Here is a 26,584-nt window from a genome sequence, read left to right as displayed (position 1 = left end):
CCCCATTTTGTAACTTTGACCCGGTTAATTTAATCTCTCTGATCTATAAGTGGATATATTTCCTTCCTGATAGGGTTCTTGAGGGAGTAAATTTAAAAATAACATGAAGTGCCTAGCATAGCTCAGTAGAGCTGAAAATTCATTCCTGTACTACTTTTGTTCATCTCCTAAATCTTTTTTCCTATCTTTAGTCACATGTACATATGTGTATGTATATGAAATGCAGTCCTTTTTGTAACAAATGGCACAAGATTGGAAACAGTCATGAACTGGTTGAATCAACTATAGTGTACGTAGCTGTACAGGGGGGAAGAAAGATCTTATTTAATATTGTGTAGAGTGATTTCCAAGATCTGTAATCAAGTAAATAAAGCAAGGTGCAGATCAGAGCTTATAGTATGCTACTCTTTATTTATGAAGTGTGGGAGGATATAGGTTTTTTTTTTTTAATGAAAAGATATATCAAAAGCTAATTTTAAAAAGAAGTTAGTTGGAAGTGTAGGAAACAGTGTAGGAGTTAGGGATAGATGCTAAATTTCTCCAAATATACCTTGTTTTATAGATTTGACTTTGGAACCATGTAAATGTTCTACATGATTATAAAACAAAATTAAGTCGGAGATTTAAAACAACAATAAAATCAAAAACAAAATGAAACCAATGAACTTAATTATATATCTAGTTGGTGGCTTGAACACACAGAATTATTTCAAATTAATTTACATTAAATTAATATTGTGGCTATACATCCCTGATGTTCAAACAGAACTCCAAATAAATCCTGACTGTATTCAGTAACATTATTATTAATAATATTACTATTGCTTTTTTTTTTTTTTTTTTTTTTTGCGGTACGTGAGCCTCTCACTGCTGTGGCCTCTCCCGTTGCGGAGCACAGGCTCCGGACGCGCAGGCCCAGCGGCCATGGCTCACAGGCCCAGCCGCTCTGCAGCATGTGGGATCTTCCTGGACCAGGGCACGAACCCGTGTCCCCTGCATCGGCAGGCGGACTCTCAACCAGTGGGCCACCAGGGAAGCCCCAAAGTGCAGATTTTAAAAAACAGATTTTTCTAGTTGCAAAGTCTCTATATACTTTATCATTCTTAAATTTGTATTCCTATTAAAATAGTTTATTATTATGAAGCTTTTATTCTGTCCTTGGTGGTCAAATAATAAAATGTACAATGTCTCAAGTAGTGATAAACTCTATGTGGAAAAGTGAAGCAGGTCCAGGAAATAGAGAGTGACAAGTGTCACAATGAAGAAGCTTGCAATTTTAGATTAAGTGGTGGAATTTGAGATAGGTAGGTGAAAAAGTTACTTGATAGAGTAACTTTTGAACATTGCCTAGAATGAAGTGAGGAGGAAGATAGGCTGATTTCTGTGGAACAAGTTTGTAATGTAAATGCAAAGACCATATATTAGTCAGCTTGGGTTGCCATAACAGAATACTATAGACTGAGTGGGCTTAAACAACAGAGATTTATTGTCTCACAGTTCTGGATGCTGCAACTCCAAGATTAAGGCCATCAGGTGAGGCCTCTCTTCCAGGCTTGCCGATAGCCACCTTCTTTCTGTGTATTTACATGGCCTTTCTTTTGTGCTTGCGCAGAGAGGGAGAGGGAGATTTCTGTCATTTCTTTTTCCTATTTCACCAGTCCTTTCAAATTAAGGCCTCACCTTTATGACCTCATTTATTAACCTTTATTACCTCTTTATAGGCCCTGTCTCCAAATATAGTTGCATTGGGGATTAGGGCTTCAACATATGAATTTTGAAGGGACAGAATTTAGTCCGTAGCAGACCCTGATACAGAATCTTATGTATATTCATATAGAATATATTCCATGTTTTATATAGAATCAAAGCAGCTATGAAAACAGCTCTTTATCTGTTGTCATCTTTGCATACTCTCTCCCCATTTACTTTACAGTTATGGTGACATTGAGCACAATCCTCTATTTTAAGTTAATAAAACAAGAGCTATGTAGTACAATTCTATATGTTGCAGTATTGGGGCTTTAAAATAAGTTTGTTTGTTTTTTCTAAGATCTTTATTGGAGTATAATTGCTTTACAATGGTGTGTTAGTTTCTGCTTTATAACAAAGTGAATCAGCTATTCGTATACATATATCCCCACATCTCCTCCCTCTGCGTCTCCCTCCCTCCCACCCTCCCTATCCCACCCCTCTCCGCGGTCACAAAGCACTGAGCTCATCTCCCTGTGCTATGCGGCTGCTTCCCACTAGCTATCTGTTTTACGTTTGGTAGTGTATCTATGTCCATGCCACGCTCTCACTTTGTCACAGCTTACCCTTCCCCCTCCCCATATCCTCAAGTCCATGCTCTAGTTAAAATAAGTTTTTGATAGAGTAGCTGTAGAAGTTTTAATGTTTCTGAAGCACAATAAAAATTACTGTAGGTTGAACACTAGGCTTACCGTTTAATATGTATTTCTGCTTAGCTTTTCATAAACAACATAAGCAGTTCATGGACTTTTTAAAAGCTTACATATGACAGGCACTATGCTATAAACCTTTTACATATTAACTCATTTGTTCTTAAGACAGTCCTTTGAAATAGGACTTTATTGTCCCCAGTATCGCAGAGGAGAACTGAGGCAAATAGCTAGTAAGTAGCAAGACCCTAATTTTCAAGTGTGTGTAAATCAGCTTGGACCTTCTAATCTGGCCTGTTAGATTTTGTGTTAATAAAATACCAGTTCTGAAAAAGATCAACTTTAGCATTTGCTCCTGAGACTGGATAGCAAAATAAAAAAGATGAATGGTGTGATGCTAGGGGTGATGCCTCTCTGGGACTTGTATATGACTCAAAAAATATTAACTAAGCATTTATGTGTATGATACGGAAAAAGAAAATTGCTCGTACAAGTTTATACATTGTTCAATACATGACTTTCTTTGCCAAGCAGTTTTAGATGCTGGGAATATAGCAGTAAGCAAGGCAGTATTTTTGCTCTTTTACATTTTATATTAGTGGGGAGAGACAAATGAGCAAGTAAACATCCACAACAAAAGACAACAGAAATTTAAATTAGTTGATGTGAATAAGTACCTGTGTGCTACTTTAGATTGGGTGATCAATCAAAAAGTGGTATTTAAGCTAATATTTGATGACCAAAATGCAAAAAAGTGTTAGGGGAATTACAGTCAGACAGGAACAGAAAAAATGCCAGTATACCTGGAAAAAATGCCGGTATACCTGGTGGTGGTGTTTGAGGAACAGAAAAAAGCCGGTATACCTGGAACATAAAGAGGGAAAAATGGAGTAGTATGAGAAAGTAGGGTAGGGCCAGATTACGTAAATGTATGAACCAGAGTAAGGAGTTAGTATTTGACTCAAGTACAGTATGCTGGCTCTGTGCAATTACAATATAGAGATGAGTTTGATAAGATTCAATGTTGAGTACAAATTAATATAATGTCTTGCCCACGTTCATTTACTAAACAAGATTTATTAAGCATTAGGCACTGGTCCAAGTTCTCCCAAAGACCAGTTGTGATGTTAGTGATTCCTTGTGTGAGATAAAATTATTTGGTCACATGCAATTTTACACACATTTAAAATGCGTGCTATTTTGTGAATAATTGATATGCAGATTGTCTTCATACCTAAGACTTTCTGGAACTCTGAAATAAACCTACTGATAAACATTTAATTTTTGCTGTAACTTGTGTATGTTTCTGTGTGGGTGATTGTGATGGACTGTAGAATCAATTTTACATTTGTATGTTGTTTAAAAAAATGTCAGTTCTAATTGTTCTCCAAATTTAACTTTTCATCAGATAGAATGAATTATATCTTAATTTTTATTAATCTCAGATCTGGAGGAGATTGAAAGCAAATATATTTCCCACTTTGTTCATGTGTTTACATTTTTAACTGACAGGAATGAAATATCTGAAGTATTTAACATTTTCTTTGTAGTCATTTTGTCCAGTGATGATGATGATGATGACGACAGTGATAGGACTAACAGAAGAGAAAGCATCTCTCCTCAACCTGCTGATTCAGCATGTTCATCCCCAGCACCATCCACGGGAAAAGTAGAAGCAGCGCTAAATGAAAACACCTGTAGAGTAGAGCATGAACTAAGAAGCATTCCAGCAGATTCAGAATTAAATACAGTTACCTTGCCAAGAAAAGCAAGAATGAAAGACCAGGTACTTTTCATATTTATTGACATTTATTCAGATTAAATCTCCTTTGGTATGTAAATATTTGTGGGGGAGGACAATTTGGCAGTATCTTAGGAGAAGAATGAATTAGTCATGAAGTAGAACTTAAAATAACACTTGGAAGCCTATTTGAAAGAACATTAAAACACATACAAAAATAAATTTAAATTAAAGGCTTAAAGTGTAAAAAGTTCAGCAAGAAACAACAATAACCTTATAGTAAGTGACATGTAAGTATAAATATACTTGTATAATCTAGTGGGCAGGAAAAGGTCATTCTAACTTGGGTGTATTTTACCATAATATTGTGGTTTTACTATATTTTATATTTTACTGTATAAAATTTTTAAAATACTCAGATGGCAAAGATAACAGAAATTATGTCTATAGACAATAGATCTAGAAAGGGATATTTGTAATAATGCAGATAACATACACTAATATCTATAATAGACCAAGGGACAGAATTTAGTCCTCTTTTAAAAATTAGAGGAAAAAAGAAAATAAAAGAAGATAGGAATAGATAAGAGAAAATTCAGGTAATAAACTTTTATAGAAAAAGTACATATTAAAGAAAATGAAATATAACCATGTACTTAACAGACTTTCAAAATTAATGCAAAATCGATTAATATGTACTACTGGCAACAATCCAAGGCAAAGGGTACTTCCCTTATATGCTGATGAAAAAAAATTAAGTTGTTATGGCCTTTTGGGAAAGCAATGTAAAACATCTACTAAAATATTTAAAAGGTATACTGAATGACCAAGTAATTCATTCCCTAGACTCAATCTCAAAGGAATTCTCTCTCTCCAGTGCTTAGACTGTATGTATAAATATGATTATTAGCAAACATAATCATTGCCCATTAATATAGAAATGGCTGAAGAAACTATATCTATACCATGGACTGTTATGCAGCCACTGACAATAAAAATCAGAGCTATACCAATGACTTTTAGGATTTCTACATGGCCCTGCTTAGTGAGAATACCAAGATGCAGAAATATGTGCATATTTTCTTATTTTTGTAAAAAGAACTTTAAAAAACTTGTATGTTAAAAAGTTATATGTGTATGTACATATGTCAGGAATTCTAGAAGTTATAGATAAAAATATGGAACCATACATGTTTGATGAAGATAGGAACTGTAAGAAATGAAAAACAAAATAGCTATAATAAAATATAGTTAAAATTATAGAAAAAATATAGATTGATATTTTTAATATAATCTTGGGGAATACCTTTCCAAACATTTCAGTACAAGCAAAAATAATAAATGAAGAGATGAATATATTTGATTAAATGGAAGATACAGAACAGTGAACCAAAACACCATCCACAGAATTTGATAGGTAATGCAAATGGGAAAAAATAGTGAAGTAAGAGACAGAGTATGAGTTGGTCCTTTATATATTTTTAATTTCTTAAAAATCAAGAAATAGAAGCAAACCATAGAAAAATGAGTAAAGGGTATGAATAGAGTTTTTTTTTTAAGTAAGGTACTAAAAAAGAAATTAAAGTAAAATATATTTTAAGTGTTAGATGGCTAAAACATTTAAACTATAGTAGTATTTATTCTTGGCTAGTGTTTGGAGGAATGGAATATTGGCTGTGTAAATTGGTATAATTATGCTGGTGGGCAATTTGGTGATAATTGTATATTCCAGGATTTAGCTGCAAAAATGCTTGCCAGAGAATATTGTGTCATGGGGAAAGGTCAGAAAGAACTCAGATGTCCAGCATAGGAGGGCTCAGTTAAATAAACGTGGATTTCCATGAATTTGTGAGCAGTTTTTACACTGACACACTGAATAGTACGGGTTCCTCTGTGCCAGTTTACAGGCCCCTTGGGAGGATGTGGACCGCCCAAGTTCTAGACTCAGTCTCTCCGCTATGGATTCAGCTGGAGCAGCTCTTAAATTATCTAACTTATTATTGAGCTAAATAACGTCTCATTTGAAGAAATAATTCTAAAGCTAAAAAAAGTTTTTAAACTGCTCTAATAGGTTTCTGTTAATAACCTGGGAAAATATTCATGATAAATCTGTTAATAAGCCTGAGAAAGCAGTTTACAGAAATAAATATGTGTGTGTGTATCACATTTTGTTTTAATACATATTTTTTCCTGTGACATAGATCACAGAAATGTCTCTAGAGGGATAATGGGAGTAGTGACTATTTTGTGCAGTGGACATTTTTTTCTCCTCTTGGTTTTTAATCAAGATCATGTTTTATTCTTGTGATGATAATAAGGTTTTTAACATAATTACTTTTAATTACATTTAATTTAAAGTATATTTATATAAAATACATTTTTATATTATGATTAATTTGCATTTGAGAGTGACTGTGAAATCTTAACAGATCAAGTCATTTAACACTTTTTAATATATAAAGAAGCATCATTTTATAATATAAATAACCATTTTCCTAAATTATATGTTTTCTAAAGAGCTGCTAATTTAATCCAAATACTACAACCACTACCACTATTACTAGCTAACTTTTATCCAGCATTTTACTGTGCATGAAGTACAGTGCTAAGCTGCTTATATGCATTAATTCATTTGAGTAAATACTCTTACATTTTAGCTTAGGAAACCAAAACTTTAGTAGGAGTTATTAAGTTTTACAAGATCAGATCATTAAAAGGTAGCATAGTTGTGCTTTGAACCCAGGCTGTCTGATTCCCAGAGTACCATTTCTCACTGCTGTGCTATTACTGGCGTTTCAGTTAATAGCCAGATAAAATAGAGCAAGATAAAATAGGAAGGGTTTACTGTTATTGTTATAGAATCAATAAATTTTTACTTCATCTAACACTGTTGAAATAAAATCAGTCTTATGTCTTGATAATTATATTTCTTTTTAAAAAATATTTATTTGTTTCTTTTTGGCTGTGTTGGGTCTTCGTTGCTGTGCGTGGGCTTTCTCTAGTTACAGCGAGCGTGGGCTACCCTTTGTTAGAGTGTGTGGCCGTCTCATTGCGCTGGCTTCTCTTGTTGTGGAGCATGGGCTCTAGGCGCACAGGCTTCAGTAGTTGCAGCACACGGGCTCAGTAGTTGTGCCTCGTGGGTTCTAGAGCGCAGGCTCAGTACTTGTGACGCATTGGCTTAGTTGCTCTGCGGCATGTGGGATATTCCCGGACCAGGGTTTGAACCCATGTCCCCTGCATTGACAGGAGGATTCTTAACCACTGTGCCACCAGGGAAGTCCCAGTAATTATATTTCTTATGTTGGGTCTTCTTTGCATATGTCTACTTAGTTTGCAGCTTTGTTTTAGTAACTTATTAAGTGAAATTTTTTTTTCCTTTTTCAGTTTGGTAATTCTATTATCAACATACCTCTAAAACGTCGCAAAGTGATTTCTCAAGAAACTTTAGTTGATCCTGTATCTTTAAGCTGCCAAAGTTCCTTTGATAGCGTAATTTTAAACTGTCGAAGTATACGAGTAGGAACACTCTGCCGACTATTAATAGAGCCTGTAATTGTAAGTACCTTCTAAGCTCTTTACTGTACCAGTTATAAGATTCAAAATTTCATGGCTAAGGCTAATATGTAATATTTTAAAATTTATAAGTTAAAATATTTAATAGAATATTAAAATTATTTCAAGACTTCAGATTGCTTAGGAATATATAAACAATTGTAAATTGCTACTCACCATAAAAATTACTGGGTAAAAAATTTATCATATATACTCCAATAAAATTTTTTTTTAATTTATCATGATGTAATATTCAAGGTAGTACGTATTCATCATGGGAAGATGCTTGTTCTCACTGAGTTAGAATTACCCTCCAGTGTGTTATCGTTTTATTCTCATGCTAGCTCAATGCATGAAAAGAGTATTTTAAAGAACTGTGTGAGAGAAAGAAGAATCCAAAAGCTTTGTGGTCTGCAGAAAAATGTCTTGTAACATAGCGACTCCTAGAAATAGATTAGTGGACTACAGTGGCCACTCAAGAGGCATTGTGGTTTTGAACTAGTTCAGTGTCCATAAAGCCCAAAGGACTTTCTATAGTCCCTTTATCTTACCTGTCATACCTGTCTCCTTATTACTCTACTACCACCAATCCAATTCAAATGTATATTTTCTATTAAAATTTTAACATAATCTCCTTAACCTGCCTTCTAAGTCATAATTTTTCTTCTTTCTAATGTATCCTATACATTGTTGGTAGGTTAATCTTCCTACAGCACTGTACTTATTTTGTAAAAGCCTTTATTTTAAATGTCTTAACTTGGTGTCCCTGACTATTTCCAACTATGTTTTCAGCAAAGGCTGGCTTCATTCTCAGTATTGTAAAGGCCAGATAGAGGAATGCAGTACATGGATCAGTTTTTCTGCCTTATGTGGGCTAAATCCCAAATAACATGTCATTTAGGGTGTTTGTAGCAAAATCTTCAGAAATCTATGATTGTTACTAACATATCTTATTTTTTAGTTTTGTTTAGATTTTATCAAGATACAGCTAGAAGGTAAGCTATTTTATATCCTACTGCTCACTAAAGCTTTGTTTACACTAAAACACTTTAATGGAATAAAAAATTAAATGATATTCTTAGAATTCATTAAGATGGTTAGTTATTACATACATCTTAACAAAAGGCATTATACCTTAATAGTGTAATTTCATACTATAACATCACAAAAGCTATGTTTAATTTTTTAAGTATGCTTCATTAGAATCCTCTTTCCATCTGGGAAAAAATGTAGATACTTCTTTAAGATCAAAGATTTTCCTTCATTTCCCACTAGAGTTACTGTTTACAGAGTATAATAAATATGTACTTAACTTTAAAATTGTACTTCCTTACAGTTTCCTCCATTCATGATTTTGCCCTCTTGAGAATTGATTCCTTTTCCATTTCCATTTGTTTTTCTCCAGAACCAGAAAAGGAACCTGTAGGGATTACTTTAAATACCTCTGATCTAACAAAATGTGAGTGGTGTAATGTCCGAAAATTACCAGTAGTGTTTCTTCAGACGACAGCAGCAGTTTATCAGAAGCTGAGCATGCAACTGCAGATGAACATGGAGGATAAAGTCCAGAATGACTGTAAAGGAATAAGTAAGTTAACAAGTAAGTTATGTAGAGCAAATATAGTAATACATACAATACATTGTTTAGCAGAATGTGAGTTGACTTTGATAGATACCTTAGATGTATCTTAACTACAATCCTTACAGTGACCTTGTAAGATAGATATTACTTTTCTCATTTTATAGGTGAGGAAAAGTCCACAGAAAGTGGAAGTTCTGAAGATAAAACCCGGGTTTACCCATGTAGAAGGTTTTCAAAATGGGTTAAAATTCAAAAGATATATACTCTTTATTTTAACACTGTATGATCTGAATAAAATGAGTTTTTTGTTTGCTTTGTTTTGTTTAAATGTACTGATAGGAGTTCTAACGGTAAATCAGTGATCAATCTGGAAACCTTGAAACTTAGCCTGATTAGGAAGTTTGAACGTTCATCGAACAGGTCTTCAATCCTCTACAATAAATCAGTGTGGTTCTCCATTTTGTTTCCCTTCCCCTCTAACGTTTGTGGTTATAGCATGACTAGTTGTAAAATATTTTTCCTCAGTAATTGCTGCTTCAGCTTAATGATGAGTAAATGATAGCTACTATTAAAGTTGCAAGAGTTGGCACATTAGTGAATAGCAGTTTTTACAGTTAAATCTAGAGATACCAATTCACTTGGCAGTTTCTTATTTGTGTTTGACAAAAATGTTAACTGATTATATATTTAAAACTAATATATTTGGATTCTATTAGATGAAATAAATTAGTTACATCTATGGATAGATTTGTTCTTGAGCTGCTGTAGAGTAATGTGTTCTGGTTCCTTTCTTTTAATAACTTAGGTGACATTGTTAGGTGACACTGTCATTGGTCTTTATTCTAGTATTGTATATCCACTGTATGCCAAACAGTGTTTTGAACATTTATACCAGGATTTCTGGTGATACTCTTGGAAATAACTTGTTGTTACTCTTTTTCTAGTATATGTTTACTTATTTTTTTTCCTTTATACTTACAGTTATATTGATTTCTTTTCAGACTTGGAAGAACAATACATAATTCTAATTTTTCAAAATGGCCTTGATCCTCAGACAAATATGGTATTTGAAAATATCATTACTGACATTGGTATAAAGAATAATGTGTCAAATTTTTTTGCGAAAATTCCCTTTGATGAAGCCAATAGCAGACTTGTTGCCTGTACAAGAACATGTGAAGAGAGCAGCAAAGGAAGTTGTGTGCAGAAAGAAAACAAAATTAAAAATGTAATTACATTTTTTAATGTTTTTAATGTAATTTTAAATGGTACCTTTAAAGGGAAATGTGTTTCATTATCATATTGCTCATTTGGAGTTAGATCCTTTTAATTCCATTTCAGAATTATTTGCTTTTATATGTGATTTGTAAACTACCTTGTGTCGAAATATTAATGGTGGTGGATTATTTGTGACACAAATTGTAATTGGTACAAGTCTCAGGAGCATTTTATCGGTACAAGTCTCAGAAGCATTTTTATTTTAGTTCCTTTCCACATTCTGTTCTTATCTTTACTTTTTGTCTCCTTTTCTTTTTCTCTCATCCTGTTTTCTTTTTCCTTCACTCTCAACATACATATACGTACAGTGCTACATTCAAATCGATTGTTACTCTGTTTCTTAAATTTGCTATTGGTTCCCAGTGGTGACATTGGCTTCAGTACAAATAAAGGAATTTTGGTCCCTGATGTATTGTCCATTTATGTGTAACATGTGCCTACATGGTTGAAAACTTGGAAAGGAAGAATGTATACCGTTTGATTCTGACTCTCAACAATTCTAGAATAACTAATTCTAGAATAACGGATTATGTAGTAGGTGACTCTGAAGCTACCTGAATCGAAGGCTGAAGTACTACTGTAACACATAATATACTGTTAATCAATATGACTTACCTACCACAGCAACTGAAGTTTGCTGACAATTTATTAGAAATATTAAATCTTTCATCTGCCTACAAATTTGGAAATAGGGCTGGCTATCCAAGGCATATTATTGGTGAAGTTGAGCAAGGCTTCACCAGAAAAGAGCTATTGACACAGTTAGTGGGTTGAAGAAAAGAATAGAAGGAGGAAGGGGAACCATTCCCCTTCTTTTGCAGAATTGGCTACAGGAGATAATGCCAGAGGAAGAAAAGAGCAGCTGGAGCCCTAAGGCAGCTGTGATGGACTCAGATTTCAATGGAAGGCTCTTTTCTTTAAGGATTCCTTGATTCTGGAGAACTGAAGCTCAGTGGACTGTGTTCCCTGAGCCTCTGCTCCCATATTCCATGGATTGCCTGAGCTTAGGTAGACCTACACTCCTAGAAGAAAAAAACACTATCTGTTCTTTGGATTTTACTAACATAATCTAATTTAATATGGATGGTTGAGATCTTAGGATACTGGAAAACCAGTTACAAAAATTGGAAGAGTATCACTGTTCTGGAAGCTACAGATAAAAAGAAAGTTGACCCTAGTTTTGCCTATTTCTTATTTTTAATCTTTTTAAATTGAAAAGCATTCTTGCCTTGTACTTTTTTTATTGAAAATGTTTCAAATTGATTTTGTGAATTGATAATTTAATTTTCTTTACCAGGTGTCCCTTGAATCTAAAATACAACTTAAAAACAAACATGAATTCCAGTTTTTTGATGATGAGGAAACTGGAGAGAGCCACACCATCTTCATGGGCCCTGTAGAAAAGTGAGAGGATTCCTTTACATTTGCAACACTCTTAAGTTTCTTCTCTGTTTTATTACATTTTGGTTATATGCATACCTATTTCTGTTTGTTGGCTTATTTTTTAAAATTTTGTTACAGATTGATAGTGTATCCACCACCTCCAGCTAAGGGAGGCATCTCCGTTACTAATGAGGACCTGCATTGTCTAAGTGAAGGAGAATTTTTAAATGATGTTATTATAGACTTTTATTTGAAGTAAGTTAAATTTCTCCTAGACCTTTAGCAAATTTTTAACATTTTATAATGTATACATGTATTTTCTAGAGTCAGAATTGTTTGGATTTTGAATTCCATCACTGCCACTTACTGTATGACATCTGAAAAGTTATTTAATGTCTCTGTGAATGTTTCTTCATTTTAAAAATGGGAAAAATAATATCTAAAAGGATCATGAGAATTAAATAAGATATACATTTCAAGTGGTAGGAAAAATACCTGGCACATGCAAAGTGATCATAAATGATAGCTTATTTTATTATCAGTGTTGTAGTATTTAAAGCATCTAAAATTGTTACTACCCTAGGTTAGGTAATAATTTGTTGAGCAAGGACAAAAGTATGATTTCACTCGTTTCCTTCAATAAATGTTCACCAAGTGCCAACTTTGTGGCAGGTACTGTGTTAAAAGTTTATGATTTTATAGGGAACACGAATGTGGGATTAAAGTATTGGCAGAAGCATTAACATGGTACAAACATATCAGAAAAAGAAAGCTTCATTCTCTCTGGGGGTTGGGAAATACGAGGAATCAAGAAGTTCTCCTAGAAGGGCTTATGTCATGACCCAGAATACACATAACATATACACGTACATGAATACATGTATGTGTAATGTGTTTATACATGTATAAATTTGTATGTGTTTACTGCTTTGTTTTATAAGATGGATGTGTGTATGAAACAAAACAGAACTTAACTATCAGTGTGTTTAGTGCTCTCCAGTATTTTCTAGTTTATTCAAATGTATATCAGAAGACAATATTTTTTTTAAAAAACTGGTTGTTAAAAGCTGCTGGAGGGACTCCCCTGGTGGTGCAGTGGTTAAGAATCCACCTGCCAATGCAGGGGACACGGGCTCAAGCCCTGGTCCGGGAAGATCCCACATGGCTTGGAGCAACTAAGCGCATGCACCACAACTACTGAGCCTGTGGTCTAGAGCCCACGAACCACAGCTACTGAGCCTGTGCACCACAACTACTGAAGCCCGGGTGCCTAGAGCCTGTGCTCCACAGCAAGAGAAGCCACCGCAACGAGAAGCCCTCACACCGTAACTAGAGAAAGCCCACGTGCAGCAACGAAGACCCAATGCAGCCAAAAATAAATTAATTAAAAAAAGATGTGTTCTCTTAATCCTAATGTATACTACCTTAACAAACCAAGCTACTGAAAAATCTTAAGTGACTGTGTAGAACAGTGCTGCCGTTATTGGATAAAGTGGTGTTCTGTGAATGTCAGCTAGGTCATGTTGTGCTAGTGCTATTCAAATGGTCTTTGTCCTTACTGATGTTCCACCTACTTGTTCTGTAATTATTGAGAAAGTCGTTGATCTCCAACTACAGTTATTGATTTGTCTATTTCTCCTTATGTATTTTGAAGCTCTCTTGTTAGGTACATACATGTTTATGTCTTCTTGGAGAATCAACCCCTTTATCATTACATAATGTTCCTGTTTATTCTTGATAATCTCCTTGTTTTTAATCCTACTTTGTTCAAAATTAATATAGCTACTCCAGCTTTCTTTTGGTTTGTGTTTGCTGATGCATGATGTATGTTTCTTCACCCTTTTACTTTTAACCTGTTTAAGTCTTTATGTTTAAAATGTCTTTGTTTTTGAAAGCACATAGTTGGATCTAAAAAATAAATTGAACTCCTGTGTTTTGTTTATATTTTAGTTTATTCTATTTCATACTTAAATCTATATTTTTTACATTACAATAGAGATTTTATAGTCTTTTTTTATTCTTTTGGATTCTTTATATATTTTCAGGAGGCCCCTTGACATCATATAGTTAAACTTTAGAGCAAATTTTATACAGTAAACTTACATTATCTACAAGTTCTGCCTTTCTGATGCAAATCTATTCCAAATAAGATAGAAAATCGAACAAAATCCGTGATTTTTTTTTTTTTTTTTTTTTTTTTTTGCGGCTCGCTGGCCTCTCACTGCTGTGGTGTCTCCCGTTGCGGAGCACAGGCTCCGGACGCGCAGGCTCAGCGGCCATGGCTCACGGGCCCAGCCGCTCCGCGGCATGTGGGATCTTCCAGGACCGGAGCACGAACCCGTGTCCCCTGCATCGGCAGGTGGACTCTCAACCACTGCGCCACCAGGGAAGCCCAAAATCCATGATTTTTTAAAAATCTTTGTTTATATTCATCTCATGACATTCTTAGAAGTGAATTAAGAAGAGGAAACTTCTTTTTAAAGATTTATTATTTTATTTATTTTTGGTTGTGTCAGGTCTTAGTTGTGGCACATGGGATCTTCATCAAGGCATGCAGGATCTTTTGTTGCAGCATGCAGGCTTTTCGTTGCGGCTCACGGGTTTCTCTCTAGTTGTGGCTTGTGGGTTTTCTCTCTCTAGTTGTGACGTGCAGGCTCCAGAGCACGTGGGCTCTGTAGTTTGCGGCACACGGGCTCTCTAGTTGAGGTGCACAAGCTCAGTAGTTGTGGCACACAGGCTTAGTTGCCCTGAGGCATGTGGGATCTTAGTTCCCTGACCAGGGATCGAACCCGTGTCCCCTGCATTGTAAGGCAGATTCTTTACCACTGAGCCACCAGAGAAGTCCCGAAAAGAGGAAACTTTTTTAAACTTCACTATTAAAAATAAGTAATTTGAGTTGCTACCAGAGCTGCTCATTCTTTTCCATTTCTAACTCTACAAGTTAGAAACAAACCTTTAAACAGTTTGCCAGAATTATAAAAAGTAGAAGGGCATTGCCTCTAGAGAATGTTAATAAAATGCAGGGAAAAAGAATAATAAAAACTATTTTCAAAACCTTAAAATCATCTTCTAACTTCATCCTGTAACTAAATGTCATGATTGAATTGTTAGATTGTCTGCTTTATAAAATAGCAGGTGAACAGCTTCACCATGACATCCAATATTTAAATGATTTATACAGAAAGAAAAAAACGAAAGAAATCCCAAAATGAAAGAAATTCCCAAGAGTTTTTTTTGTAATAAACTTGGATTTTCCCTTTAATTCTAAAATAAGAGACTTAGTTGTTTTAATTAAAATTAATAGTTCTAATACATGTACATAAAAAGACCCAGAACTATATATAGTCACAGAAATGCTTATGGATCTATATTAGATTAGAAAGACAAAACTAGTTTTTTAAATTAAAAGGCTTTTTGAAGTTTTGTTTTTTCACTTTTAAGTCCTTAATTCCTCTAGGATTTGTTACGCTAAGATAACAAACACAGTTGCACAGGTCTGTTTTCGGGGCTGTATAGTTTGTTCCGTTGGCCGTGCACCTATCCCTGCATCAGTACCACACTGCCACGATTAGTGTTACTTTATTCTTGTTATCTGTAATAGAAAGGCAAGCTCTCCGCCATATTCTTCTTCACAAATGTTTTGGATATGCTTGACCTTCTGATTCTTTCAGATAAACTTTGGAATCAGACCATCAGATTACTTTTTTTTTTTTTTTTTGCGGTACGCAGGCCTCTCACTACTGTGGCCTCTCCCGTTGCGGAGCGCAGGCTCCGGACGCGCAGGCTCAGCGGCCATGGCCCACAGGCCCAGCCACTCCGCGGCATTGTGGGATCTTCCCGGACCGGGGCACGAACCCGTGTCCCCTGCATCGGCAGGCGGACTCTGAACCAGTGCGCCACCAGGGAAGTCCCAGATTCCATTTTAAAAGTCCTTTTGAGATTTTGATTGTAATTGCACAGAATCAGTGATTCTGCACTTGGGGCACTTTGGGCATTTTGGTCCTCACAAAAGGGAGGGATGCGTGCTGATACCATCTGTGGGTAGAGGCCAGAGGTAAGGCCAAGCACCCTACGCTGCACGGGACACCCCCCACAGCAAAGCATTATCTGGCTTAAAATGTCAGCGGCGCCAGCTTGAGGAACCCTCCGCGAAATTTATGCAATTTGGAGACAACTGATACGTAACATTTTTGAGGATTTCAACAAGAAATATATTTTGCCCGTATAGCCAGACATCTTGCTAAAGCTCTTTTATTTCTAGTATGTCTGTAGATCTTTTTAAGTTTTCTGTATGAAAATCCTTTTATCTTCAAATAAATTTCTTTCTTTCATTTACAAAAATAAAGCATGGATTTGTTTCTATATGAAGTAGAGTCCATTTTCTTAAATCACCAATAACTTTCTTTTTTAAGTTGAACTATCCCTTTTTTTATTCAATTCAGTTTACAAAATAGCCATTGTAGTTTGTAATGGTAAAAGCAGCATGGTTCACCCATTATGGTGTAGTCCCTAAATTCAAGTCCAGTTCACTACATTCTCTGTTTTGAATATAGATGCAGAATTCAGCGATTCATTTAAACTGTGTCATGAGGTGATTCACATATCTTTTGTCGGGGCACACTGAGTTGCCCTGAAGCAAGCAATCTGTAAGTTAGGTCCTTTTCATCAGAACTTGAGCTTTAGAATTATCAAATATTATGACAGAAGTGACAGGTCTCAAAGATGTGCCTTCTGGGTACTTGCTCTTTCTGTGTAAGGTTTCACAAGGCTTTCATACTCTCCTCATTTTAATAAGATGAATATGGTCATAAGCTTGAATTTGCATAGCTCCTTTGAGGGAGTTTGGAGCATAAATAATTAAATTTAATATATCATAATTTCTCTTTGTAATATAAACCATTTCTATTTGTCTTGATATAGACCTATAGAAAAAAACAACTAAGGCAAGGAAAAATTAGAACTGATGTAAGATCACTTTAAAGAGTCATTGTTATAACCTCACCACTGTACAGATTCTTTCTGTTTTATAAAAAGCAGTTTATGGCTAGTCATGGTTTATTAACTGTTTAAAACAAAATAAACATAAAACTAACAGCTTTATTGACGTACAGAGCACATACCATACAATTCACCCATTTAAAGTGTATAATTCAGTGGTTTTTAGTGTGTTCAGACAGTTGTGCAACCATCACCATAATCGATATTAGAACATTTTCACCCCCTACAGACCCTCAATACCCATTAGCAGTGGCTCCCCATTTCCCCAGCCCACCCCAGCTCTAAGCAACCACCAGTCTCCTTGCTATCTCTGGATTTGCATATTCTGAGCATTTCATATACATGGAATCATACAATATGTGGACTTTTGTGACTAGCTTCTTTCACTTAGCATAACGTTTTCACGGTTCTTCTATGTTACAGCATGTATCAGAACTTCATTTTTTAAAATATATTTTTTGCTGCATTGGGTCTTCGTTGCTGCACGTGGGCTTTCTCTAGTTGCGGCGAACGGGGGCCACTCCTCGTTGCGGTGCACGGGCTTCTCATTGCAGTGGCTTCTCTTGTTGCAGAGCACAAGCTCTAGGTGCATGGGCTTCAGTAGTTGCGGCATGTGGGCTCAGTAGTTGTGGCACGTGGGCTCAGTAGCTGTGGCTTGCAGGCTCTAGAGCAAAGGCTCAGTAGTTGTGGCACGTGGGCTTAGTTGTTCTGCGGTGTGTGGGATCTTCCCGGACCAGGGCTCAAACCCGTGCCGCCTGCATTGGCAGGCGGATTCTTAACCACTGTGCCACCAGGGAAGTCCTTCATTTCTTTTTATTGCCAAATAATATTCCATTGTATGGATATATCACATTTTCCATTCATCGGTGATGAGCATTTCTGTCATTTCTATTTTTGGGGTATGATAAATAATGTTTCTATGAATGTTCATAGAAGATTAGATCTTTCAAATCCTAGTTTTACTTTCAAACACCACTTATTACCTACAAATAATCTGATAGTAATCATTGTCTAGAATATGAAATAAATTTTGTTTATGACTTCTTTCAGTTTAAAGGAATAGAGATTGATGGTGGCTAAATAGATACTTGATCACTGTTTTTAGTATAAACTGTTAAATTCATTCTATTTGGAATTACTTTTTATAAAACAGATATTTGGTGCTTGAAAAATTGAAGAAAGAAGAAGCTGACCGAATTCATGTATTCAGTTCTTTCTTCTATAAACGCCTTAATCAGAGAGAGAGGAGAAATCTTCATGAAACAACTAATCTGTCGTAAGTCAAGCTTTTTGAAAATATTTAACAGATGTAGTAAGTCACTTAAGTTTAACTTAGAAAAAATCGCTTATTTGTATTAAAGCAACATTTTTTACTTCCATTCTCAATTAGCAAAATTAATATAATTTATAATAGTCTAAAACTCCAAGAATACCTGGAATTCATAAAAGTGTTAGGTCTGATATCTAGATCAGTATTTCCCAAATATATCTGATAGTTTAAAAAAGAAAAATTACTTGAATACTTATTAAATACCGATTGCTCTGTTTTACCCCAGATGTTCCATCCATAATAGCTAACAGAGGAACCTGTGAATCTGTAATTTTAATAAGTTCTTTGGATAATTCTTCTCAGACAAGTTAAGGAAACAACATTCTACATATGAGGCCTGAGTTATTTCTAATGCCTCTCCATATAGTGACTGCATCCAGCTCTAATACTTGCTGGCAATTGGTCACAAGATACACACAAAGAGTTGGAACATTTTTTGTCATAAGTGCTGTTAAATGTCTTGAATTGATGGCTGCTGTGCATAATATTAATAATATTTTCTACTATTCCAGTGATCCCTGATTTTGCTTCTTAGAGTTGATGGTAGTGGTTGGTTTTGATCAGTGCTGGTTCTGTCCTGTTTCACCAGCTGTAAGATAGTGCTCACTTTTCCTGCTCTCTTCTCCTCAGTTCTTATAGGTCATGGTCTGATATGCTTCTCGATATCGTTGCTAAAACCAGTTCTGCAACAATAAAAATAGTAGCTCTGATCCACCCTAGTAAGTAGTAGGAGGAATTAAATAATCTCTTTCTTCCAGGTTCAGGGACGGGCAGTTTCCCATCTTCCCAGCTCCATCTCAGATGTTCTGCTTTCTTCTCACAACTTGTTAAATCATACAACTGATCTATTAACATCTCAATCTTTGTAATGTATAAATTGCTGCTTAGAGGCAGAAACACTAGAAACACTTCAAAAGCTTGATAGTTTCTCTCTTGTCTTACAGGATACAGCAGAAGCGACATGGAAGAGTAAAAACATGGACCCGGCATGTAGATATTTTTGAAAAGGATTTTATTTTTGTACCCCTTAATGAAGCGTGAGTAAGAATTTCCTTTATGTTAATATGATGGCAGTTTTTAGCAGATGTGTTTTTGAGGTGAATAATTCATCCATTTTTTAACTTCTTTCTGAAATTTGTTGTATATATTGACACTCATATTCTTTATTTTATGGAAATTAATATACTTTTCCAGTGAATCATATAAGATACTGAATTTTACAGACACTAGATAAGAGATCTTTCTAATTTCATTTTATTCATCAATGTAGAATAATGTCATCTTTTAAAAATGGTGCTTGTGGTCTAGCAGACATCCAATATAGAAAAGACTGCTATGTACAGAATGGTGATTAGCTCACACAGAATAATTTGAATCTTTAGTTTAAGGTACACTTTGGCTCTTAATCGAAAAGAAGAAAAGGTGGCTGGATTTATGTCATTTGCTCACTGAAAACCATGTTTACCACTTACAGCTATTTTCTAAGTAAATGGGGGTGGTAAACATTTTGTGTTTTTCTCCCCCAGTGACTAGAGAGGCATAGATGTATAGGATAGTCTTATTATACAATTTAAACTTGAGAGTTTTTCTATTTCATTTTTTAATTTTCCTGTGTCCTCCAGCCAAAGACCTCCAGGAATACCCCTGTAGTTGGACAACTTGGGTTTAGTACTTGCCTCAAGGGAGAACACACAACATGGGCGACTATGGATCCTCTCAGTAAAAGTGTATTTGAAAGAGGCAGTAAAAGAATTTGGGCTTTGGTTTGGTGGAAGGTCTAAGGAAGCAGTGGTTTGTTTGGATAAAGAAGTTGCATTCGCTCATTTAGCAAAAAAAGTATATTTGGTATTTTGAGGGGTTGCATTGTGATCTTATATTTGTCTCTGCTGAGACAAATTATGAAATGGCCTTACTTTGTCTCATTTTATCATGGTTGCAGAGTAACCTTATCTGAGGTTGGTATTCTGTAAGATTGTTTATTTCTAATAAGCCTGTTTGTGCCAAGCTATTTTCTGAATATGCTCTTTTTTCCCCACTATAAAAAACAAATTCACTCTATAGTATAATCAAATCCTATTTATTTATAATCATGCTCTAATCATAAAACCTGTGCCCTCTAATTAGCCCGGTCAAAGATAGGTAGACTAGGTTAAAACATTGGTTATAGCTGTAAAGCCCACCTTCTTCAAAGATATATATTTGAGTCAAACATAGTATCATAAAAAAATTTTAAACTAAGTTTAAAACTAATCTTTAGTTTCTTCATTTTCCTCAAAGTAAAGTTTCTTGACATTAATTTGTCATATAAAGTAGCAAGTGAGCTGCCCACTAGGCCAAAGGGAGGATATACATAGGAAGCCATTTGTCAGAAATTAATTATAAAAATTTAAAATAAAAGTATAATTTTAGGTACACACAGTTTAGCAATAGAGGCATATCCCTCTTAGTCACAGCATCTGATGTGGTTGGAAGCTACATTCAGTGCTTTTAGTCGTCTTGGTGAAAGGTAGAGGATGAACAAAGGTACAGCATTAGTAAAGTGTTCACCAAGAGAACTGTGCTGTTTGTAGGTGAAAGAATAGCTTCCAGATCATGGGTTTTTTTTTTTTTAAGAGATAAAGCTAATTAGATTAGTTAGGCTGCTATGTATTTGTCATCTATTTTATTTTTAATTTTCTTTGTGGCGGTAATTTCTTTAAGCTAAAAGTTTATAAGCTGTTTGTTAAAAATTGTAGCAATTGACAAGGAGCAGAAATTAGATATTTGGATCTAATTCATCTTAAGATAAGCGAAATTACCTGTTTTAGCCTCTTCTCCCACTGATGGCTTAAGGTCAAGGTAGCTGATATTAAAAGGGATCATAAAAGCAAAACCCTGGCTCCTGGCTCTTAGAGGTTGAAAGTGACCTCAGATGTATCTGATTCAGCTTTCTCTTTTCAGCTAGGTGAAGGAAGATTTTTTTCCAAGTTTTTAGGTGAGGCAACAGAAAAACTATGGCTTATCCATATTGTCATAGCTGAAAAATGTTTAAAACTGTGATAGACGTAGGTTTCAGCTATAGGTTGAGAGTCACTGTATTATACCATATTTAATCAATTTTCAAAACACATATTTTCACATCATAACCTTTATGAAGTTGAGATGTGACTTACAATCAGCTGTGTCTTAGAATTGATGAAGTGAGAAAGATGGTGTGCTGCTCTTCTCCTAGCCTCACCTGACCTAAGTCCTTGGGATCCTGAAGATTAATAATTAAGAAGAGGAGAGAGGCATTCCTCTATCTGGCCTTTTCAATACTGAGAATGAATCCAGCATCTGTGACCTTTTCTACTCATACTGTCTGATGAAGAGACAGACAGTGCTGTTTCTTAGTAGTACCTTGGGGGAATTTAATATTTTACAGAAACAGAATATAGAATAACTTTTATCTATGTCAACATTAATTTTTCATTCAGCAAATATCTACTGAACACCCTACTCTGTGACATATATTGAGCTCAGCTAATAAATTACCTGACATCTATAGCCTGTTCATTGTATCTCAGCACATAACACTGTGCCTAGCTAATTGTAAGCCCTTAATAAAATTAATTAAATTAATGAATATTACCCACTTTTAGCTGTACAGCATCTTACTCATGGCTTATATCCTACTGCTGGGACCTGTATTACCTGAATTCAGCTCTATCATGAGTACCCACTTGATAGCTGGAATTCTACTAATACTTGGAATTCTGTGATGATGATTAGATTAGATGTATTATTTCAATTTAGTGTATTTTATTTTAGTATAGCATGAGACAAGAATTATTTAATGTTTTCAATATTAAGGAGTTCCTACCTCATTAATAAGAAAAACACAGACATAAAATTTTTTAAAAGCTATTACTTACAATATTTAGAAAATGTTCAAAATTGTTAAGTCTAATTAGACTTCTGAAGACATTTTAATCTTGAGGCTAGATAGTATTTGTCCTTGGCGTAAATAGGGCAAAGGAAAGGTAAATGGGAATGATGAATTGCAGTGATGTAATTTACATTTTGTCAAATTGCCTGGAAAACAATGAATTTTTCATTCCAAAAGCAAGAAAATGTTCAAAGGATTGTTTGCAAAAGTGAACGCAGGCTATGTAATTCTGACAAAAATTATGTTATTACAAAAATTATGTTATTTTTGAATAGACATTGTATTCTGTTAATGAATCAATGATCCTATGAACAAGTGGATTAATTTGAGAATTGAAAAAATTGGGCATTCTTAACAAATTTGTTTATAAAACCTTTAGAAAAAAGATTTAATATTTATTGCCAAATATAATAAATTTTTCTAATAATATATTCAGTAGTTTCATTTGTTTTTTACAGTGCACACTGGTTTTTGGCTGTTGTTTGTTTCCCTGGTTTGGAAAAACCAAAGTATGAACCTAATCCTCATTACCATGAAAATACAGTCACGCAAAAATGTTCAACTGTAGAGGACAGTTGTATTTCTTCACCTTCAGCCAGTGAAATGGACAGTTATTCTCAAAACTCTGCTGCCAAGCCTGTAATTAAGAAGATGCTAAACAGAAAGCATTGCGTAGCTGTAATTGATTCAAATAATGAACAGGAAGAAAGTGACCCTCGTTATCGGAGAAACCTTAGCAGTGTGAAATGTAGTCTGAAAAAAATAAATCATACTGCAAGTGAAAATGAAGAATCGAATAAAGGAGAATCTGCATGCCAGAAAGTTGTTGATAGGACTAAAAGTGAGAGTGGCCTACAGAATGAATATTTAAGTTCTATGCACCATACAGGTATGTTTCTAAATGTTTTAAAAAATCAAAGAATTAGAATAAGTTGGAATTTTTAGAAATAGGATTAAGATTTCAGGGCACACTTTTTTTTTAAGTCAGGTTTATTGAGGTATAATTTACTTACAGTAACGTTCACTCATAAGTATAGCTCAGTGAGCTTTGATAAATGTATAGTCATATAGTCACTACAACAATCAAGATTTAGAACCTTTCCGTTACTCAAAAAAATTCCCTTGTGCCCCCTTTATAGTGAGTCTCCTCCCCTCACCCTTACAGAGAATGAAGTTTTAAAATTATAGTACAAGGTCTGCATTTTCCATTTATAGGAACTTGGACTTATATTTATTTTGTAGGAAATTATTCAGCATAAACAGTAGTTGCAGTTTTAGATCTGTTAAGGCAAATTAGTTCGATCTTCTCAGGTTACAGATGGGCAGTTGAGATCAAGGGGCAAGAGGCAGAAATTTCTCCTCCAAATAGCTGTTGACATTCAAATTAAAAGCTAGTTTCTGTTCCTCACTCTCTCTCCTTCATGATTTTCAGTGGGAGAAAGGGCACTGGTCCAACCTCTGCTTTTTTATTTCCCTTCACTTCTAATAAATTGTTTTATTCCTTGAATCAGGTCCATATTTCTAGCACTTGTTATAGAAATCTAAGGTTTCTCTTCAAATACTTAAATTATATATCAAGTCAACTGCATAATTTCCACTTCAACCCCAAAGTCTACTTCATAAACCCATAATATGCTATGTATATAGGATAGCAAACTTACTAAACTATGAGTATATCTAATACATTTTCTTGCGAGGAGAAAACTCACTATAAGGCATAGAAGAAATTATGTGAACTCAGTAAGAAAGTTGAGTCCCAACTTTCAAAAGTTGAACTCAAAAGTTCAAGAAAAAGTTGTGAATGCTCAACATACTCTGTGCTTCTACCAGCCTGTATTATTTTAGGAAGTCAGAAAGGTGTTGGCTGCGCTCTTACAAAAATATTTTTTGTTTGACATACTCAGCTGCATAAAGCTGACATTAGCCATATGTGTTGGTCTTTGTGCCCTTTAGGGGGTATAAGATAAAAGGCAGAAGGGGGAAATGTAGCAGATAAAGCAAAAAAGTATATCGAAAGCCAAGCAGATAAATACAGTTGACCCTTGAACAACATGGGGTTTAGGGTTGCTGACCCTCTGACAATCAAAAATCCACCTCTAACTTTATAGTCAGCCATTCGTGTCATACCACAGTTTCACATCCACAGATTCGCATCCCTGGATTCAACCAACCTCAGATTGTGTAGTACTGTACTACGTATTTATTGAAAAGAAATCCATGTGTGGGTGGGCCAGTGCAGTTCAAACCTGTGTTGTTCAAGGGTCAACTGCACTTCCTTTTCTAGCTGACTTTCAAGTCTGTTTCAGCAGGCAGGAAATGGAATGAAGATTAAGCGAAGTACGTAATCACCAAGTTCTGACTAATTTTTTTCAGTTTTAGTATTTTAATACTTGAATAGAAAAAAAAAGGCAGTGAATAGCCACGTTAGAGATTAATTACCATTTTGCTAAACAGAAAGCATTGTGTAGATGGGCACTCTGAAGATTAAGCCTTCAAGGCAGTGTGCACTGTTTCTCATTGCCTTTAAAACAAAGTCCTGGAGGTGGGATAAATTGGGATTTATTTTGGACACATACACACTACTATATATAAAACAGATAACTAATAAGGACCTACTGTACAGCACAGGGAACTCTACACAATACTCTGTGATGGCCTATATGGGAAAAGAATCTAATAAAGAGTGGATATATGTATTTATATAACAGATTCACTTTGCTGTAAACCTGAAACTAACACAACATTGTAAATCAATTATACCCCATTAAAAATAAAAAAAGAAAACAACAAAATCCTGCCAGTTAGTACATGAGAAGATGCTGGACATCATTAGTCATGAAGGAAATGTAAGTCAAAACCACAAAGAGATGCCTCTTCATAGCCCTGACAGCATGGCTAGAATCAGAAAGTCAGATACTAACAGGTGTTGGTGAGGATGTGCGGAAATTGAGGCCTTCATATATCATTAGTGGGAATGTAAAATGGTACAGCTTGCTTTGGGAGACAGTTTTGACAGTTCCTCGAAACGTTAAACATAGAGTTATCATGTGATCCAGCAGTTCCACGCCTAGATAATTACCCAAGAGAAATAAAAACATATGTCCACACAAAAACTTGGGCATGAACATTTATAGCAGCATTATTCATAATAGCCAAATGGTAGACACAATCCAGATGTTCATCAGCTGACAAATGGATAATCAAAACGTGATACATCCATCCAATGGAATATTATTAGGCCATAAAAAGAAACGAAGGAGTGATACATGCTACATAGATGAAACTTGAAAGCATGCTAAGTAGTCATAGAAGACCTCATATTATGTGATTCCATTTGTATGAAATCTCCCAGGAAAATCTGTAGAGTGAGTTAATGGCTGCTTAGGGCTGGTTGCGGGTATGGGACAGGAGTATAGGGAGAAGGGAGTGATAGCTGAAGTGTACAGAGTTTTTGTTTGTTTGTTTGTTTTTTTGTGGGGTTTTTTGAGATTTAAAACATTTTGAAAATGTTTTAAAGTTGACACCAGGGATGGTTGCACATAGTATTTGTAAATATACCAAAAACTACTTACATGTACACTTTAAATGGGTGAATTGTATGTGAATTATATCTCCACAGAACATTTTTTAAGTTCCTTTTTGATCAGTAATTTCATACAGTTTAATGTGAATTCAAGTTTAAAAAATGAATTAAAGTGCATGTCTTAGAGCAATGGGACAAACAAAGCCTTAGGACTTCCTTCATATACACAAACCCCAGAAATTCCTGGTGGCTCTCTCTACAAGTTAATGTTCTAGTTGAGAAATAACCTGTTAAATTTGAGTAAATATACCCATAAATCCTAATGGAGACCAAAGTAAAGAATATCTGTTGTATGTAGTTTGCCCTTTTATAATATCTGTTTATTCTTCTATTAAAAATTATAGTTTGTGCATTTGTTTTGTTTTGTTTTTAGTATGTGTGTAACTTTATCGACTATATCTTCCTTAAAGGAAATTAATTTACCTTTATTGTGTGTGATACACTGGCATTTTTCTATTCAATGCTTATCTTAATCCAATGACCATAGTGTCCCACAGTTTGAAAAATGGTTCTCTAGAATGGGTCTGTATTTTTCAGGAACGAGCTCTCATATCTTTCATCAGATGTTTCCAAGGCATCACTCACCCAAAAGTACATTGAATTAGAGTGCTCTCTAGAGGAGCCTTTACTGCCTTGGAGAGGATGGCTAAGCCGTCTATCCTAGATAAAATAATGACGTATCAGAAATGAGGATAAGGAGAGCTTGTAAAAATTTTTGTGATTATGATTAATATCTTAGTGATCTGTTTCTATTTGGTCTGGGAGTATTGTTGACAGGACTTAAATAAAACATTTAACATAATTTTAACCATTGAACATGTACAGAGTGTT

At 34.9% G+C, this 26,584-nt stretch overlaps 1 protein-coding gene across 13 annotated transcripts in view; it reads left to right on the top strand.

Moving 5' to 3' along the window:
- The window catches only part of SENP6 (SUMO specific peptidase 6), a 101,859-nt gene that overhangs the window by 64,892 nt on the left and 10,383 nt on the right, over positions 1 to 26,584 (top strand). For 8 of the 13 annotated variants that reach the window (XM_032651025.1, XM_032651021.1, XM_032651030.1 and 5 more), the window contains 10 exons: positions 3,950 to 4,185; positions 7,525 to 7,695; positions 8,654 to 8,687; positions 9,098 to 9,292; positions 10,276 to 10,502; positions 11,850 to 11,956; positions 12,074 to 12,190; positions 18,087 to 18,209; positions 19,208 to 19,300; positions 22,629 to 23,059. In XM_032651025.1, coding sequence (XP_032506916.1) covers positions 3,950 to 4,185; positions 7,525 to 7,695; positions 8,654 to 8,687; positions 9,098 to 9,292; positions 10,276 to 10,502; positions 11,850 to 11,956; positions 12,074 to 12,190; positions 18,087 to 18,209; positions 19,208 to 19,300; positions 22,629 to 23,059 — 1,734 coding nt within the window. Of the gene's footprint in view, positions 1 to 3,949; positions 4,186 to 7,524; positions 7,696 to 8,653; positions 8,688 to 9,097; positions 9,293 to 10,275; positions 10,503 to 11,849; positions 11,957 to 12,073; positions 12,983 to 18,086; positions 18,210 to 19,207; positions 19,301 to 22,628; positions 23,060 to 26,584 lie in introns of those variants that run through there. The other 5 variants (XM_032651027.1, XM_032651026.1, XM_032651024.1 and 2 more) reach the window with 2 other exon arrangements.

The sequence above is a fragment of the Phocoena sinus genome, chromosome 12 (assembly GCF_008692025.1).
Source record: "Phocoena sinus isolate mPhoSin1 chromosome 12, mPhoSin1.pri, whole genome shotgun sequence".
Lineage (NCBI taxonomy): Eukaryota > Metazoa > Chordata > Mammalia > Artiodactyla > Phocoenidae > Phocoena > Phocoena sinus.
This window is presented reverse-complemented; position numbering and strand designations above follow the sequence as displayed.